Genomic DNA, 15673 nt, shown 5'->3' with positions numbered 1-15673 from the left:
AGAATATTTAAGATCTACCTTCTTAGCAACTTTCAAATATATAATATAGTATTATTAACTATAGTCACCATGCTATAGATTATACTATAGATTATAGATTATATATTATATAATGTATAGATTATACATTAGATCCCCAGAGCTTATCCATCTTATAACTGGACCCTTTGACCAACATCTCCCCATTTCCTCCACTCCCAGCCCCTGGCAACCACCATTCTAGCCCCTATTTCTCTGAGTTTGGGTTTTTTTAGATTCCACATATAAGTGAGATCATACGGTATGACTTCACTTAGCATAATGACCTCAAGGTTGATCTACATTGTCCCAAATTCTGTATTTAAATAGGCAAAAGCATGGGATGCTTTTCATATTTTTAAACAGAGAAACGGTCTGGAGGACAAGGCCTCTGCATCCTGTTACTGGTCAGGAAGACAAGGGAGGTGCAGCACCTTCAAGGTCAGACACATCCCAGAACGGATTTTGGCTCAGCCGGCTGTCTGCAGCAGACTGCTTCTCAAAGCGGGTCCCAGCACTGTCTCCCATCCCATCTGTTCTCCACAGTGTGACCTGGCCTGTCCCGAATCCAAAGGCAGAATCTAACTCCCCTCCACCCCGGGCCAGCCTGTGACTTGACAGAATTAAAGTCACACAACTGGTGATGGGAGACTCCGAGGAGGTCGGCAAGTCAGGTCTCGCACCTGGATCCTGGGACACCTGATCTGGCAAACCAGTGCCCTGAGACCGCCATGCTGGAGAGGCCACGTCTATGGTCCCCAGGGAACCAGCCCCACCACACACAGAATACGTGAGTGAAACCGTCTTGGACCCTCGCGCCCCCAGAGCAGCCTGCCCAGCAGCCCAGAAGGAAGATGCAGCAGTTCTCACGTAGAACAGATCTGCCCAAATTCCTGACTTACAGAATCCAGGGCACATCATAAAACCACTGTTGTCTTAAGCCACTAAGATTTAGAACGATTTGTTGCGTAGTAGTAGTAACCATGACACCACCGTGTGACTTTAGGTGTGTGACCTGACCTCTCTGGGGCTCCGTTTCCTGCGACATAAAAGGGGGTCATTCCCACCACCTCCCATAGTGGGTATAAAGTTCCGATGAGATCATAAACACGTGTCTCATGATATCGTTGCAGTCAAGAAATGGCAGCTCCCCTCGTCATGGCCGTCACCGTTACTATTCTACCATGAAGACGAGATACCTGTACACGCTAGAAAAGGGTCACAGCACAATTCCTCTCCTGTGCAGTCAAAGCCCCATCACCCATCAGACACACATCAAGAGACAATGATCACAGCCATAAGTCACGATGTGCTGGAGCTGAAACTGATCCTTTTTTTTTTTTTAAAGCAAGAGCGACAGAGACTGAGGGGTTTGCTCTAATCTACAGATTACTCCAGAGCTGTATTATACATGTGGACTGACTCTTTTAAAGATCACCACATGAAAAATTTCGATACATTTTATTTTTAGTTTAGTAGACATGATATTCAAATCCTTATTTAAGCTCTTTAAAAACACTCCTATGTTTTCATGAAGAAATTGCATTCCCATATAGCCAGAGATAGGAATAACCTGAAATACAGAAAAAATGTACATTCTCAAGGATGCTCAACATATCTTAATTTAAAACACCCAAAGTTGGGGGCTACCCTGGTGGCGCCATGGTTGAGAGTCCACCTGCCGATGCAGGGGACACGGGTTCGTGCCCCGGTCCGGGAAGATCCCACGTGCCACGGAGCGGCTGGGCCCGTGAGCCATGGCCGCTGAGCCTGCGCGTCCGGAGCCTGTGCTCCGCAAACAGAGAGGCCACAACAGTGAGAGGCCACAATAGTGAGAGGCCCGTGTACCGCAAAACAAACAAACAAAAAAAACACCCAAAGTTGGGATATGAGTGTCCGAGAGTGGGAGGTCTCTCCACCCTCTACACACTGTCATCCACACCTACCAGCCTTGGGAACACGCTGGTATCGACCAGAGACGAGGAGAGGAGGCTCAACCCTCCTTTCTCCACCATGCATGCTGCCCCAGGCCTGCCTCGACAACCTCTCCTTCCCACCGCCTTCACCTCCATCCCCTTCCACTGCCAGCTCTGGGCGCCTCACTGGGGCTTTCTCGCCTCTCCTGGAAGTGCTCTCGTCCCCCTCTGACCCTCACTCCCCCACTTCACTCTCTAATCTTCCCAGAGACCTCTGGTCACTCTTGGTTCCCTCTTTCTTCTCTGCCTGGACAGATTACCAAGGCCCCTTTGTCTGTTCATCCACCACGACTGCCCAGGAGCTCCAAGACCCACAAGTTAATGCTCCGGCAACCCTAGAGCCACACTGTTTCTCACCTGCGAGCTTCTGTCCATAACACCCCTACTGCCTGGGATGCCTTCTCCCCTGCGTGCTACTAGCCTGCTGGACAAGCTGCTCCTCTGCTCTGGACTCAGCCTCTCCGCCCATCTGCTCCCAGGCTGCAACAGGACCCCACTGCATCCCAGCTCCCATCACACTGTATTATGATCACCTGTTCATGTCTCCTTGGTTCCAGAGGTTCTCAAGGGAGGGGCTGTCTTATTCCTGCTCTTTCCTGTATCCTCCTTCCCCACCCACATACCCACTGGAGGCAACAAACCCCAGGCTGGCGGATGAAGCCTACATAGCTACTGAATAAGTAATTAAATCTACATGATGGACTATTATGCAGCCATTAAAAACTGTTTACTCAGAGTCTGTAATAATAGAGGGGAATGTTTCAGCACGTTAAATATTTTAAAAGAAACAACTGTATTTATATTACAATCTACAGGGGGGCAGTAAGAAAGGAATATAATAAAATTGGAACAATGTTTCTGGGGCAATGGAGTCAAGGATGTTATTTTTTCCCCCTCTTTATTCTACTTTCTGCATTTTCAAACGTTTCTGCAATGAGATAAAATAAAGAAAATTAAAATCTTGCAAGGAGCATCTTAATGCACCTTAGCTCCCAGAGCATGACAATATGGGACACCTTATGATGACGGATTATATTTTCACAGCTTCAATAAAGAGCCTTACTGCTCCTTGGGGAAAATATTCAGGTTTTTTTGTTTTTTTTTAATCACCTTTCACATTGAAAGCTGGTGTAGGAACCACTATCGCTCAGCCCTTGACTCCTTCAGCCAGTTCATTCCATGATGGCTTGTTCCCGAAGCAGACAGGCTGGCTAGCGATCTGCACAGTGAACACAGTGGACGGAAGTGCCTCTCTCCCAGTGGTCTACTGGCTGCCCAACCATTTTTGCAGTGAGGAATTTGAGTTATCTAATTGTCTTCAGCTGCTGCTTTCAATAAGCAGGATACTACAATCCTCCAGCCATGGTTTAACATCACCATGCCCTCGACATGTGGAAAGGCCACACAGGATAGACACTGCCCATTTGGCATGAGTTCAGGGAGACCTCACTTTGCACAACCGTGTGGAACCCTAAAAATGACCGTGCAAGCTGAAACACTCAAAGTGATCTTAATAATCAATGTGGAAATTACGAAAGTTCCACGATCTTAAAAAAAAACTTTTTAAAGACATGAAAAACTCTCTTACTGATGGTTATAAATGTAGAGGGTAATAAAAAAAAGAGTAAAACTAATATTTTATTTAGTACACAGTCATGTAAAACCTTAGAAACATTGAGAATTCAAGTGTTTTATCTCTTTGTAAAAAATGTATCCAGACTAGTTTCAACAGTGCTGGCTTCCTCTGCTTGTTGGATAACTTGCGATGCTGGGCAAACATCTTTCCTATGCCTTAAAGAGCTGCCTTTCTAAGTTCAGATCCGCTTCCAAGATTCTATCCTCTGCACGTTCAACACTGTGGAATGGCTTCAAGAGTTCCTTTCACATGAAGTGAGCTGCCAGCGTCGCCTCCCCTGGGACATCTTCATTTTTTCTGTCACAAGCACTTTTCTCATTTATGTCAATCAGTTCACCTTGACTTAGTTACTTAGTTCCCCTGGCTGCATATAAGTCTCAAATGGTCACAGCTTCAACATTCCCGGGATCAGCAGTTTCCTCTATAACTCCATTTACATCCAATCCAAATTTCTCTGCCAGCATTATTACTCTTCTTCTTCCTTTTATTTCTTTTTTGCCGAGCATCATCTTTGTGGGCCAGATTTCCTCTTTTGACTATCCATTTTTGTAAAATGTCATGTGGGTTTATCACCAGGAAACAAGGAGGCAACATCACCACATGCTTTGCTGTCTATGTGTGAACCAACAGATACGCAGGGACCAACCAGAGACAGACACTGAAAGAAGTGACTTGGTCTCAGATCACAATACTCATCTGTTATTTACTTAGTGATTTGTGGGCTGGAGAGCCGGTGGCGAAGTTTCTACTTTATGCAATTACTCACAGTTACCATTTTGTGGTAGCTGAAATCTGGGCTATGTGATTGGGGGACTGGCATTACTGAACAAAACTGTGGTGACTGAAAATCCGTACACATTGGAACTGTGCAAAGTGAAGATCGCCAGGTGGAGGTGTGGCATTTGGAAGAATAATTGGACTATTCTGGGGTCAGATTTGAAGACATGCCATTTGTTCACTCAGTCATTCAAACACACATTTATCCAGCACTTATTGGGCACCAGGTGGGTACCAGGTGCTGAGCTGTGTATAGAGGAAACAGGCATGTCCAAGATATATATCCCCTGATGTTTCGTGAGGCAGGACTCCGGGTCCAATGTTTCAGAAAGGCCAGGTTCCAGTCCTGTCTTATGATCTGAGCTGAGTCACCCCTCCTGGCTGGGACTGGGACTTAAGGTTCTTTAAGTTATAAGGAACAGAAATTGACTCAGGCTAACATAAGCAAGAAGGAAGTTACTGGAAGGTCCTGAGGGAGCCACAGAATCTAGGAGAGAGCACAGCAGCTGGACAAGGGGCCTCAGAAGGAGCCGGACAGTACTGGGAATTCAATTTCGGGGATCTATGACTATTCCAGTTACCTATCGCTGTGTAACAAATAACCTTATAACTCAATGTCTTCGAACAGAAACCTTTTGCTCCTGAGTCTGCAATGTGGGTAGCTCTTGGTGGAGATGGTGCGCGCTGCTGAACAACCTGCCCAGGATCTCTCGGCTGATCAGTGAGGAGGAGGGGTCCTTAAAACAGAGGGGCGTGCCCAGGGGATTCCCAGGATCCAGGCAAACACCTGTCAGCATCCGGTCCCGTCAGGCAACTGGGATTCAGAAAGGGATTACGGACTGTGGGGATGAAACTGTAATCCTTCCGAAACAGTAACAAATGTCTTTATCAAGTCTGGATGGAGGACTGATCTCGATCAGAAAAGATTTAAGAGACAGAACAAGCAGATGCAGGACTTTAGATCCTGGGTCAAACCAACCAACTATAAAAAGACATTTTTGAGATAACTAGAGACATTGCTAAGGTGAACCAGAATCAATCAACCTGTTTGTTTATTTTTTACTGAAGTATAGTTGACTTGCTAAGATGGACCAGAATTTAGATTGAAAGAAATTCGTACTCATTTTGTTTGGTGAGATAGTGGTACTTTCAGAGATGCCTGCTGACGTAGGGGTGAAATGACAGGAGTCTTGAATGTACTTAAATATTCTTAAGCCAAAAGGATGGGAAAGTAAATGAAGAAAGTACAGCAAAATCTTGAGAGCAGCTGCAAAGCGAGGGGATGGATGAGGAACAATTCAACATACGACTTTCTCTACTTTCGTACATATTTGAAAGTTTTCATTAAAACGTTATTGAAATTATAAAAGGAAATTCAAAAGCTGATAATGACAACACAAGTAGCTCCCTTTTATTGAGGTGTAAGTGCAGTGCGCACAGTATTGCCCTTAATACAAAAAGCCCACGTGGCTAGTAGTTCTCCCTCTCCTTTAGGGATGAGTCGACTGGTTCAGAGGCTGGAGAACCTGCCAAAGGCTCACAGCCGTGCCCAGGAGCGGAGCGCAGGGCTGGCAGCCCCGGGGGTCAGGGCTGCAACCTCTGCAGGGCGTGGGGGCGGGAGGATGCAGGAGGCCAGGCTGGTTCAGAGGAGGCCCTGGTCTGCAGTTGGAGATCCCATCCCTGCTTGGGGCAGCTGGAACCTCTGAGCAGCCTTTGTTCTGCCTCAATGTGCCATTCAGCCCAGGGTTCTGGAGGACAATGGATCCCACTGTGCAAGGAGGCAATGCCATCCTGGGCAGCGCAGAGGCCCCAGGTGGGCCCTGGTCCCCAGGCAGGCTGGCAACTACAACCTGGGCTCAGGTAGAGGAGCCTAGATGCTGTCAAGGGACAAGCACGTGTAACTCTGCACATGCTGTTCTTTCTGCCTGGAAGGCACTAGAAATCTGTGTCTCAGCACGCCATCACTCCCGACCCTGTGAATGCCACTCCCTTTAGTGCCAAAGCACCTGTCCTCTATGGAACTGTGATCACCCCCCACTGATGCAGTGGAGGGGATCCCTTCTTCCACTGACCCACGTGGATTACCTTCACCCGGTGTGGCTAGGAGAGATGCCGTGCTGCTACATGTCCAGCGTTAGCACCGTGCCAGGCAGTCCTGGGTTCAAATTGCGAGACCCTCTGAAGCTGGGTGCAGAGCCAGAACTGAATGGGCCACCTGTCCCTTCCCTGTTGGTCCAACAACCAGGCAATGTGGAGGTTAGGAGGATGGGTTTGCAGGCAGATGGCCAGCATTCAAACCCCAGCTCTGCCCCTTACAAACCATGTGACCCTGGGCAAGTGTCCAAGCCTCAATTTTCTCCGTTGTAAAATGGGGTAAAACACACACACGTGCACACACACACCGGGGTTTGTGAGGATCCAATAATATGAGGCACTCAGTATCACATCTGGCATCAGTAAATGGTCAATCATAATAATGGCTATTATGTTCGTTTCATAATTATTTAATGCTGAAGACCAGGTGAGTAATTTTGCACAAGGGCTGACTGGTGAGGAGACCAAGGTTAATTAACAGGACACCCCAGGGTGCTGTGGGGCTGGCAGATTGCTTCAGCAACTCCAGACTCCATCCTGAGGCAGCCCACTCTCTCACTGGCATCCAAGATCCTGGGAGAGATGGGCCCACGTTTCAAAGACACAGCCTGGCCTGTGTCCATGAAATGAAACCAGGAGCGTGGAGCTCTAGAAATGGTGCCTTCTGGGGCCTGGAGCATTTGTCCCAGGGCAGGAAGACTGGGGCGGGGGTGTCAGGTGGGTGAGGAGACATCCTGGAGAGCAGGTCACAGAGAGCAACCTATTCTGCGTGCCAATGGGGAGAACTAGGGGTGCAGACTATAAAGGCTCATGGAGAGATGGCATCACCAAATAGAATGCAAGGGAACCAGGTGCTGGCTGGGTGTGGGCACCTGAGAGATGCTTCCCAACACTATTTAAGGCTGGGTGACCCAGCTTTCTTCCTGCCAGCCCCCTCTCTCTCCCTTCCCTTCCAGGATTCTCTTCGATCTGTGACTCCAGAGCCTTCCTGTTTTATCTCCCACCTGGGTGGCCACCAAGAATTCTCGTTCTCTGTCCCTTAGATGTTGGTGAACCTTGGGGCTCTGGCCTCAGCTCTCTTCCCTCCTTCCTCTCGCCCCCACTTCACTCTCCCTGCCCAGAGACATGGGCTTCTTTTCTGCCTAGCACGTAGTGGGTGCTCCAGAAATGTTTGTTGAATGAACGAATGAATGAATGACCTTGTCCTTCAATGTTGTACGTCTGGCATCTAACCTCCCCCTGGCATTTAAGGGGGATCAGTAAATGTTTGTTGAACAAAGGGGGAAAAATGTTCAACCTCATTGGTATTCAGACATGAATTTAAACAAATATTTTTCATCTGTGATATTGGCAAAGGTCAAACCAATTAGAACACCTAACGCTGATCAGTATGAGGTAAAATTTGTCAACGTGTGTCAAGAACGTTAAACACGTTCATGATTTTTACGTAAAATTGCATGTGTGGGACTCTCTCTGAAGAAAATTATTCCAGATTTGGGGGGAGGGATGGGAATAGGGTGTCTTCCTACACACATAGCTTTCCTTCCCTCAGTGTTAGTTATAAAAGAAAATAAACAACCTAGTTATCCATCAATCGGGGGTGAAGAGTTGAACTATGACATCTATCACAGGAAGAGTGTGCAGCCAATAAAATGGTGGAATTTGGGGGCGGGGCCGAGGTAACCAGTTACACACCCCTTCCCTGCTAGGACTTGAGAACACACAGGGAAGATGGACAAGAAGGAAATCAAAAAATTCTTCTTCCTTGATGGTAAACTCGCGGCAGGGAATAAGCTACGGAACCCTACTCCACTGCCCCTCCTCTTGGGCCTGTGGGGAGAGATAGGTCTAAAGGCTGGACTCTGAAATGAGGGAAACATAGGCTTCTTCTTGGGGCCCCATGGGTAGGGGTGAAGCAGAGACTTTCAATACTACAGCCCCGCCCAACAGAGAAAAATTGTCCAATGAGTGACAGGTTCTCACCAGTTCCACCAATCACAAAAGCCAAGGGGGTGAGAGGCGGGGCCAAGGATTCCACCATCCCAGGAATTCCAGCCTCCTCCCTACAGCAAAATAGGGCCAACTATAGCATTTGTGGAGCCCGGTGCAAAGTGAAAATGCAGAGGATAAAAAGCAGGGAAAAGTATCATTAAAGGTACAAAAATATAAAGCTTCCTCGTTTTTTTCCCATGACTTGTCTTAGTTATTTGCTATTTAATGACAATTGAAAAAAAATTTTAAATTATTAGCATGAATTGTATCGCTCATTCTGTTGTGTAATTCCAGCTTTAAATGCAAACAGAAGAGCACTGAACTCGAATGCAGAATCCCTGAATTACACAATTCGTATCTGGTAGCTCCTACAGGCATACGCAGCTTGTTCTTACCAGAGCAGTGGGAACACTGCACGTTTTATTTCACCTTTTGACGCTTGCACGTTCTAGGCACACACCTCCACCCTCGATGAATGACGGTTGAAGGGAACAGGAACTATGGTTGTCCATCTTTCCCTTTCTTTTGGTGCCATCGTTTTCAGAAGCGTTGATTAGCTAGCCCAAGGATGTCACACGAGTAACAAAGGATATGATAGGGTTCCTTGGTCCTTATGCTTCTTAGAATGTCATTGCCTCCCTTCTGCATTCAAAACAAGTTCTGATTCAAAAGGAAAGCGTGGCCTCTCGAGCTGTCAGTGCCCCTGTTTATGCAACCACAGACATGCTGATCGGTGCCTATGCGCAGAATTCTGGTGGCCCCAGGACGCTGGGGAGCTCCATGACACTTAAAGTGACACAAGGTAAGCATGTTACGGAAGCCACACAAGGAACAGCGGAATCGCTTGTTGCATGTGTCACTTGTGTTCACAGGTGTGCTCCACTGTCCCATCAGATGTCACTTACAAAACACGGGTCCAAAGATACAATTATTAAAAATTTCAAGATGGGGACAGCAGAGAATTAAACGGAGCGCAGGGTTCTTGGTCCTTCCGAATACGGGACCTACACAGGTTGCACACTCAGGACACCAGCTCTGCAGCAAAGCACTGGAAAATTCTTATAACCTCACACTTAAAAGTACCCTTCCAAATGGTTTATATGGAGAGATTAAAGCTTTTATTAAAAACAGACGTGGGCATTTAAAAGAGATGGGCAGGAGCTGTGGCAAATGGCTAACAACACGTATCTAGAGGCTGGTCTTTCCTCTTCATCTGCACTGTTACTCTGTAATCCTCCCCTTTAAGCCCCAGTATTTCATACAGCCACGCTTCAGGTGTCAAGACCTAAACACCTTAGAGAAACATCCCTTAGCTCTGCTGACTTTAAGGATAAAACCCCAAAACTGTAGCAAGTAAAAACCAGGAGATGATGCGGAAACATTTTATTAGCACTTGATCTCCATCTTGCAGCAAGAAAATGAGAAAACCCCTACTTGGTGACTGCACCAACCTTTAAGTGAGGTCTGGCTTCCTTGACAGTTTGGGGAAACTGATAACAATAACCCCTTCCCAAAGGTGGACCTTTGGAGTCCACATGGTCTTTACTCCTCAGAACCTTGTGACAACCCAGGGCAGGAAGCAATGCAGGGAAACTGAGGCTCAGAGAGGTGATGTGACTTAATGGGGGACAGCCACCAGTGTCCCACAGCAGCTTCCTTCCCTGAAGTGGAGACAACTTGAGCTCGTGAAAACCCAGGCAAACTTATGGAAGGGGTGCTCCTAAGTGGAAGCAAAAGGAACAAAGATTTCAAAAATCAAAGGCTGGCTCTCCGCTCTCCTACTGGGCTGGCTCAGGTCCCTGCCAGACATAACTCCCCTCTCAGCACAATTTCTCTGGGGGTGGAGATGGAATTAGGTTAGCCAGTCTGATGACAGTTCTAAGGGCTAGTCTAACTCTAACCCCTAAAGAACAGACATAGTTATTTATGGACAATATTTATTAAGTACTGACTGTGCCCCAGGCCCTGGGCGGGGCACAATCACACACACCAAGCCGTTTAATGCCATGAGTTCACTGAACATATTCCATTCATGAAGCACGGTGGAGAGTCCATAGAGAAGATGCTACAGCATCAAATAACTGCACGTCCCTTGTTTCAAGTGATCTAAGGAGCAACCTGGAGAAGAAGCTAAGGCTCAGAGAAACCTGCCCGAGATTACAGACCCAGAGCGGACCCCCCTGGGAAGGCAGGTCTCCAGACCCCACCAGGAATGCAGATCTCCTGACACCAGATCTTGGGATACCTCATCTGGCTGGAAACGTGAGGAGGGGAAATCAGAACTCTGCAGCTTGGACTTGAGCGCGTGAAAGAAATCAAAGAGGATTTCTAAAACAAAAAGCAAACAAATCAGCATCCCTCCTGGTTTTCTGTATCTCGCATCTCGTTCATGAGTGACAGGGCAGCCTTTCTGTTTTCCAGACAGTCAGTAAAGGCTGTACGAGTCAGGGTACTGCTGGCTGCAAGTAACAGAGACTTGGTTGAAAGTTTGAAACAATGAGTAAATGTAACAGCTCACGGAACTGGAAGCCCAGAGGTGGGGTGGACATCAGGCCTGGTTAATCCAGGAGTCACAGATGTCACCAACGTCCCCAGTTCTCACTCACTGTCTGCTCTGCCAGCAACGGTGTTGTTGGCTTCAGACTGGCTCCCTCCATGGTCTCAAGGCGGCCGCCAGCAGCAATGGAGGCGTCTGTGTTCCATCACAAGAGAGGGACCAGCTTCCTGCAGCTCACTCTACTCTCCACTCAACCTCCAGAAAGGACTCCCACGTCCATTCTGGGACCAGTCACTGCAAGGGGGATGGGAGTACACTGGTCCATCACTGCCTGCCCAGGGCCAGACTCAGAAAAGGATGTGCTTGGTAAATGCTACTGCATGAAGGAGGATGAATGTATTTTGTAGATTGAATCTAGCCTACAAATGTCTATTTAACCACCCTAAAGCTGAGTCCTGGGGCTGCAGCAAGAGAACACAGCCAGGAAGAGTCCTTCCTAGAGCCATATCTGGCTCTTGAGAAAAGCCTAAACAGAGACTCCTTGGCATTCTCCTATCCCTGGGGCCCCTTTCTCTAGGGCTCAGGTCCTTCTACTGTCCACTGTCAACTGTACTGTTCTCCCCAACACTCACCCATCCTTGCCAAGTTCTCTGTGCCCCACAGTGACATGCACTCATGCCTTATGATCACAACAGCCCTCAATCAGCTGAGCTGAGCTAAGAGTTAGAGGGGAAAAAGCTGCTCTAATTCACACTAAGGTGTGAATGACTAACAAAACCTAAACTCTCCCCAAGGTATTTGAGATTTTACAAGAAGAAACTGAGGAACTCAAGCAAGACTCACACTGGTGAAGATGACATTTAACTTGAGACCTGAAGGAAGAGCAGGAAGTGGGTGTTCCAGGTAGTGGACGTAACCAGTGCAAATACCCCAAGAGAAAGAAAAAACTTCCTGCTTAAGGAACAGGAAGTAGATCAGAGCCACTGCGGTATTGTGAGTGTTTGTGACCAAGTGACCAGGTGGAACAGGAATTTGTACGCCTGGTTCTTTTACAAACTGCCAGCATCCATTATTTGCTTGTGAAGCTCCTCCAGGAACAATACTTTTAAATGATAACAGTGCCATTTATTAAGTGCTTCCAACAGGCCAAACACTGTGCCAGGTGCTTCCTAAATTAGCAAAACCACTGATCATTCCAACAGCCCTGTAAGATGAGTCACTATTACTCCTCCCTTTAAAGGGAGAAAGTGAAGCCCAGAAACATTTAGTAACTTGTCCGAGGTTGCACAGCACCTGAAGAGCCAGAAGAAGGATTCGAATACAAGTCTGTCTGACATCCAAATCTGTAACTTACTCTGTGCTCTGGGCACAAAATGCAGGCAAGATGCAACAGTGTGAAAGTCTGTTTTCATGCAGGGAGGCCAGAAATCTCATATAATTCTAATAATTATTGTTATTGCTTTCTCAAGGGCGGGAACTTCAGATCTTGGTCCTAGGTTCCCTAGGACCTGAGCTCTGTGCCTTCCACACTCTGGCATTCAATCTGGGACATGGACAAAGGCCACGCCTCAGTTTCTTCATCTATAAAATAGGGATGCGGGGTATGTGGAGCTCCTGTGAGGCCTCAGCACATAATGGGTCCTCCACATACCTGGGCTGCCAGTTCACAATTTGTAGTTCCGAGGTGGCTCTTTCATCCATCATCTTATCTGACCCTCACAGAAACCTTAATACTTCTCGGCAGAATGGTATTATTCACTCCCATTTCACAGATGGGGAAAAGAGATCCATCCACATAACGGTGTTCCCTTCTAGAATACAGGCTGCCCACGGGCAGTACCTGTGTCCAGTCCCCAGGGCTAAAACTGACCAGAACATAGTAGGTACTCGGTAAATATGCGTTCTATGAATGAAGAATTAAAATCATCACTTCTTACTCTGATAACTATGCACTTCTCCCTTGTTCCTCCCTTCTAAGAGCTGGTGAATTAGTGCGAGAAACAGCGGGAGACAGAATAAAGAAGGAATTAGGGTTTGCAAATGTCCGCTATGAGTCAGGCAGTGCTTTTTAAATACTTTAAATCACGGCGCCCAGTGCCCTGTCCCATCATCCTCAATGTAGAGATGGGAAAACGGAGGCTTCCTCCAGAAAACCAGACCACAAGGACCTGCCAAGATCCCCTCTCTCTCCTGGCTCCAGCCAGACCACTGGGGCACCTGCCAGCAACCCAGCAGCCTTTTTACCTCTGCCTCTCAGCGGGCTGCCAGCAGAAAGAACACCAGGAAACACGCTGATCCTTCCTCAGCCTCTCCAAGGCAGGCGACAAAAGACCGCTTTCAGCTGCCTGGGGACACCCCCCACCCCGAAACCCCTAGCTTGGGGCAGAGCCCTCACCCGGCCTGAGCAGCCCTGCCCCCTCTCCCTACACACACCCATCAGCAAAGCGTGACTCAGCACTTCTCCTCCGGGGAGCGGGGAGCGCCACTCTTCAGCATATGTCCGCCCAGGTTACACACCCAGCCTCTGCTCCCCTGGGTCAGGACGCCCAGGAGCCCACCCCGCGCTGGCCCAGTGCTCCCCAGGCCTCCGCAGGGCTCGGGCTACGGGCTCCTCGGCCTCATTTCCGGCGGCGCCAGGCATCAGCGCGGCGGAGGACAGCACCCTGGAGTCGAGTCACCGCTCCGAGCCCACACGGGTTCCTGACACAGGCTCCCACGCGCACCAGTCCCGCGGCACGCAATGCCCAGGGCCCCTCCCACCGAGGCACCCATCAGGGGACCTCTTGCTAAAAACCCACAAACACTTCTGCAGCCAGTCCAGCAGCCCCCAGGGAAGATGAAGACGGCCCCTTCACCCGGGAAGGTCTCCAGCACAAGTGTCCCCACCGCTGCACGCTGACACCCCGCGGCTAGCTCTCCCCATCCTCAATGGAGGCTCCACTCCGCGGGCCCCCGGCTGCGGCCCAGGAGCTGTCCCCACCGCTCCCTGGGCAAGGTGGAGCAGAGGGACCCTTGGAAGTTACAGGCTTATAAGAGAGGGCCCTTGACCCTCTAGATCCCACCAGCCTCGGAGTGGCGGTTGGGCTTGGGCTGTAGGGCCAATTTAGGGGATTTCAAATGCAGGGCCTGTTTGGGGTGGCATGTCCCACTTTGGGGGGAAATTCTGACAGTTTAGGGCCAGCTGTTCCTGTCTTAGTTCAACTCGCCAGGAATAAAAGATGAACCCCAAACCAGACACCTTCTCCCACCCACTAAGGGGCCCTGCTTCTCGAGGTACAGGGAGGGGCCGAAGACCGCGAGCCTCTAGGGGAATCTGGCAATGGATTACCCCCACCCCCACCCCCGGGTCCCACTTCGTCTCCAGGGAGTGGGCAGCCTAGAAAATTCTGCGGGCTCTGGACAGGGCAAACCCAGTATTCTAAGCCACTAAATTTCCCCACTAAATTTAAATCTGGTATTTCTTCACCAGATTAGCCGCAGAGGTGGCCTTTTTAAAAATGAGGGCCAGGGCCGATTCAGGATGCCACCAGGCCTGGGGGCGGAAAGCTGCCTGCCGGAGGGCGGCGCGGAGGAAGGCGCTGCGCTCTCGGGCTGCTGGGCAGCGGAGGCCGGCGCCCTCGGGCTCCCTCCCTCCCGGACCCGGGGCGGGGTAGGGTAGGGTGGGGTGGGGGGACACGACACACAGCGCGCGGTCCAAACCTTCGGAGGGCATTCGGTGCGACGGCATCCCCACGCCGCGGCCGGCCGGAGGGGGCCTCAGACAACACGTACGTTACCTTCAGTCACATAGCTGTGGTCCCGCAGGAAGCTGTGGTTAATTTTCCGCGTGTCCGTGTCCTCGCCCATTGAAGGCCGTGCCCGGTGCCCTGGGCATGCCCCGCCGCCGCACACCGTTGCAATCCGCAGAGGTCGCGCCGGGCGCGCGGGCCATGCCGCCGCAGCCTAGCAGGGGCGCGGGCCACCGGGGCCCCGGGGGGCGGGCATCGCGACCGGGGGCAGCCGGGGACGGGCGAGGGCGGCCGGGACGGGCGCCGCGGTCAGGCTTGAGCGCAGCGGGCGGGCGGCGGCCGCGGGTGGGGGCGGACCGGGGCCCGGGAGCGCATCCCGGCCGGCGGTGCGCGCTGCGTCGGTGCGCCCGGCGGCGGAGGCCTGGTGCCGGTGCGCCTGGCTACGGCGGCGGCGGCGGCGGCGGCGGCGGGAGGGGACGCGCGCGGCGCTGCGCCGACCGAGCCGAGGCCGAGCCAGGCTGCTAGGGCTGCGGCCGCCGCCGCCGCCGCCACTCTCGCAGGCCCCTCCCTCGCGCCGCCCGCTCCTCCGCCCCCACGGCCCGCGCAGCCCGCCGCGCGCGCGGGCAGCCCGGCACCCTGCAGGTACGGCGGCGCCCCGGCAAAGGCTGCGTCTCCGCGCTCCCGGCCTCGCGGGTGGGCACCTTTGGTCCCTGGGTCTGCCAGCGGGGGAGAGAGGAAGGAGATGGCCAGCTTGGGGGGCACACGGTCAGCTGAGCCTTTGAGGGTCACCTTGCGTGCCCAGGTACTCCAGTTGTGTATGGCCCATGGGTGGGGAGATTAGAAAAGGGGAGGACAGGTGGGCAGCCTCACAAGGCCGAGGGCCGCGGCGACCAGAAGAACAGGGAAGGGAGCGGGGCGCGGCTGAAGGCGAATCTGGAGAATGGGAGACTTCACA

The 15673-nt window shown here is 50.7% G+C and overlaps 1 protein-coding gene across 1 annotated transcript in view; it reads right to left on the bottom strand.

Moving 5' to 3' along the window:
- PPP2R2C (protein phosphatase 2 regulatory subunit Bgamma) overlaps positions 1-15201 on the bottom strand; it is a 138964-nt gene extending 123763 nt beyond the window's left edge. Inside the window, exon 1 of the mRNA XM_079921142.1 lies at positions 14767-15201. Within this exon, the coding sequence (XP_079777268.1) occupies positions 14767-14836 (70 nt within the window). The 5' untranslated portion in view covers positions 14837-15201. The remainder of the gene's footprint in view (positions 1-14766) is intronic.
- Between the last annotated feature and the right edge of the window lie 472 nt (positions 15202-15673).

The sequence above is a fragment of the Stenella coeruleoalba genome (genome assembly GCF_951394435.1).
Source record: "Stenella coeruleoalba genome assembly, chromosome: 4".
Lineage (NCBI taxonomy): Eukaryota > Metazoa > Chordata > Mammalia > Artiodactyla > Delphinidae > Stenella > Stenella coeruleoalba.
This window is presented reverse-complemented; position numbering and strand designations above follow the sequence as displayed.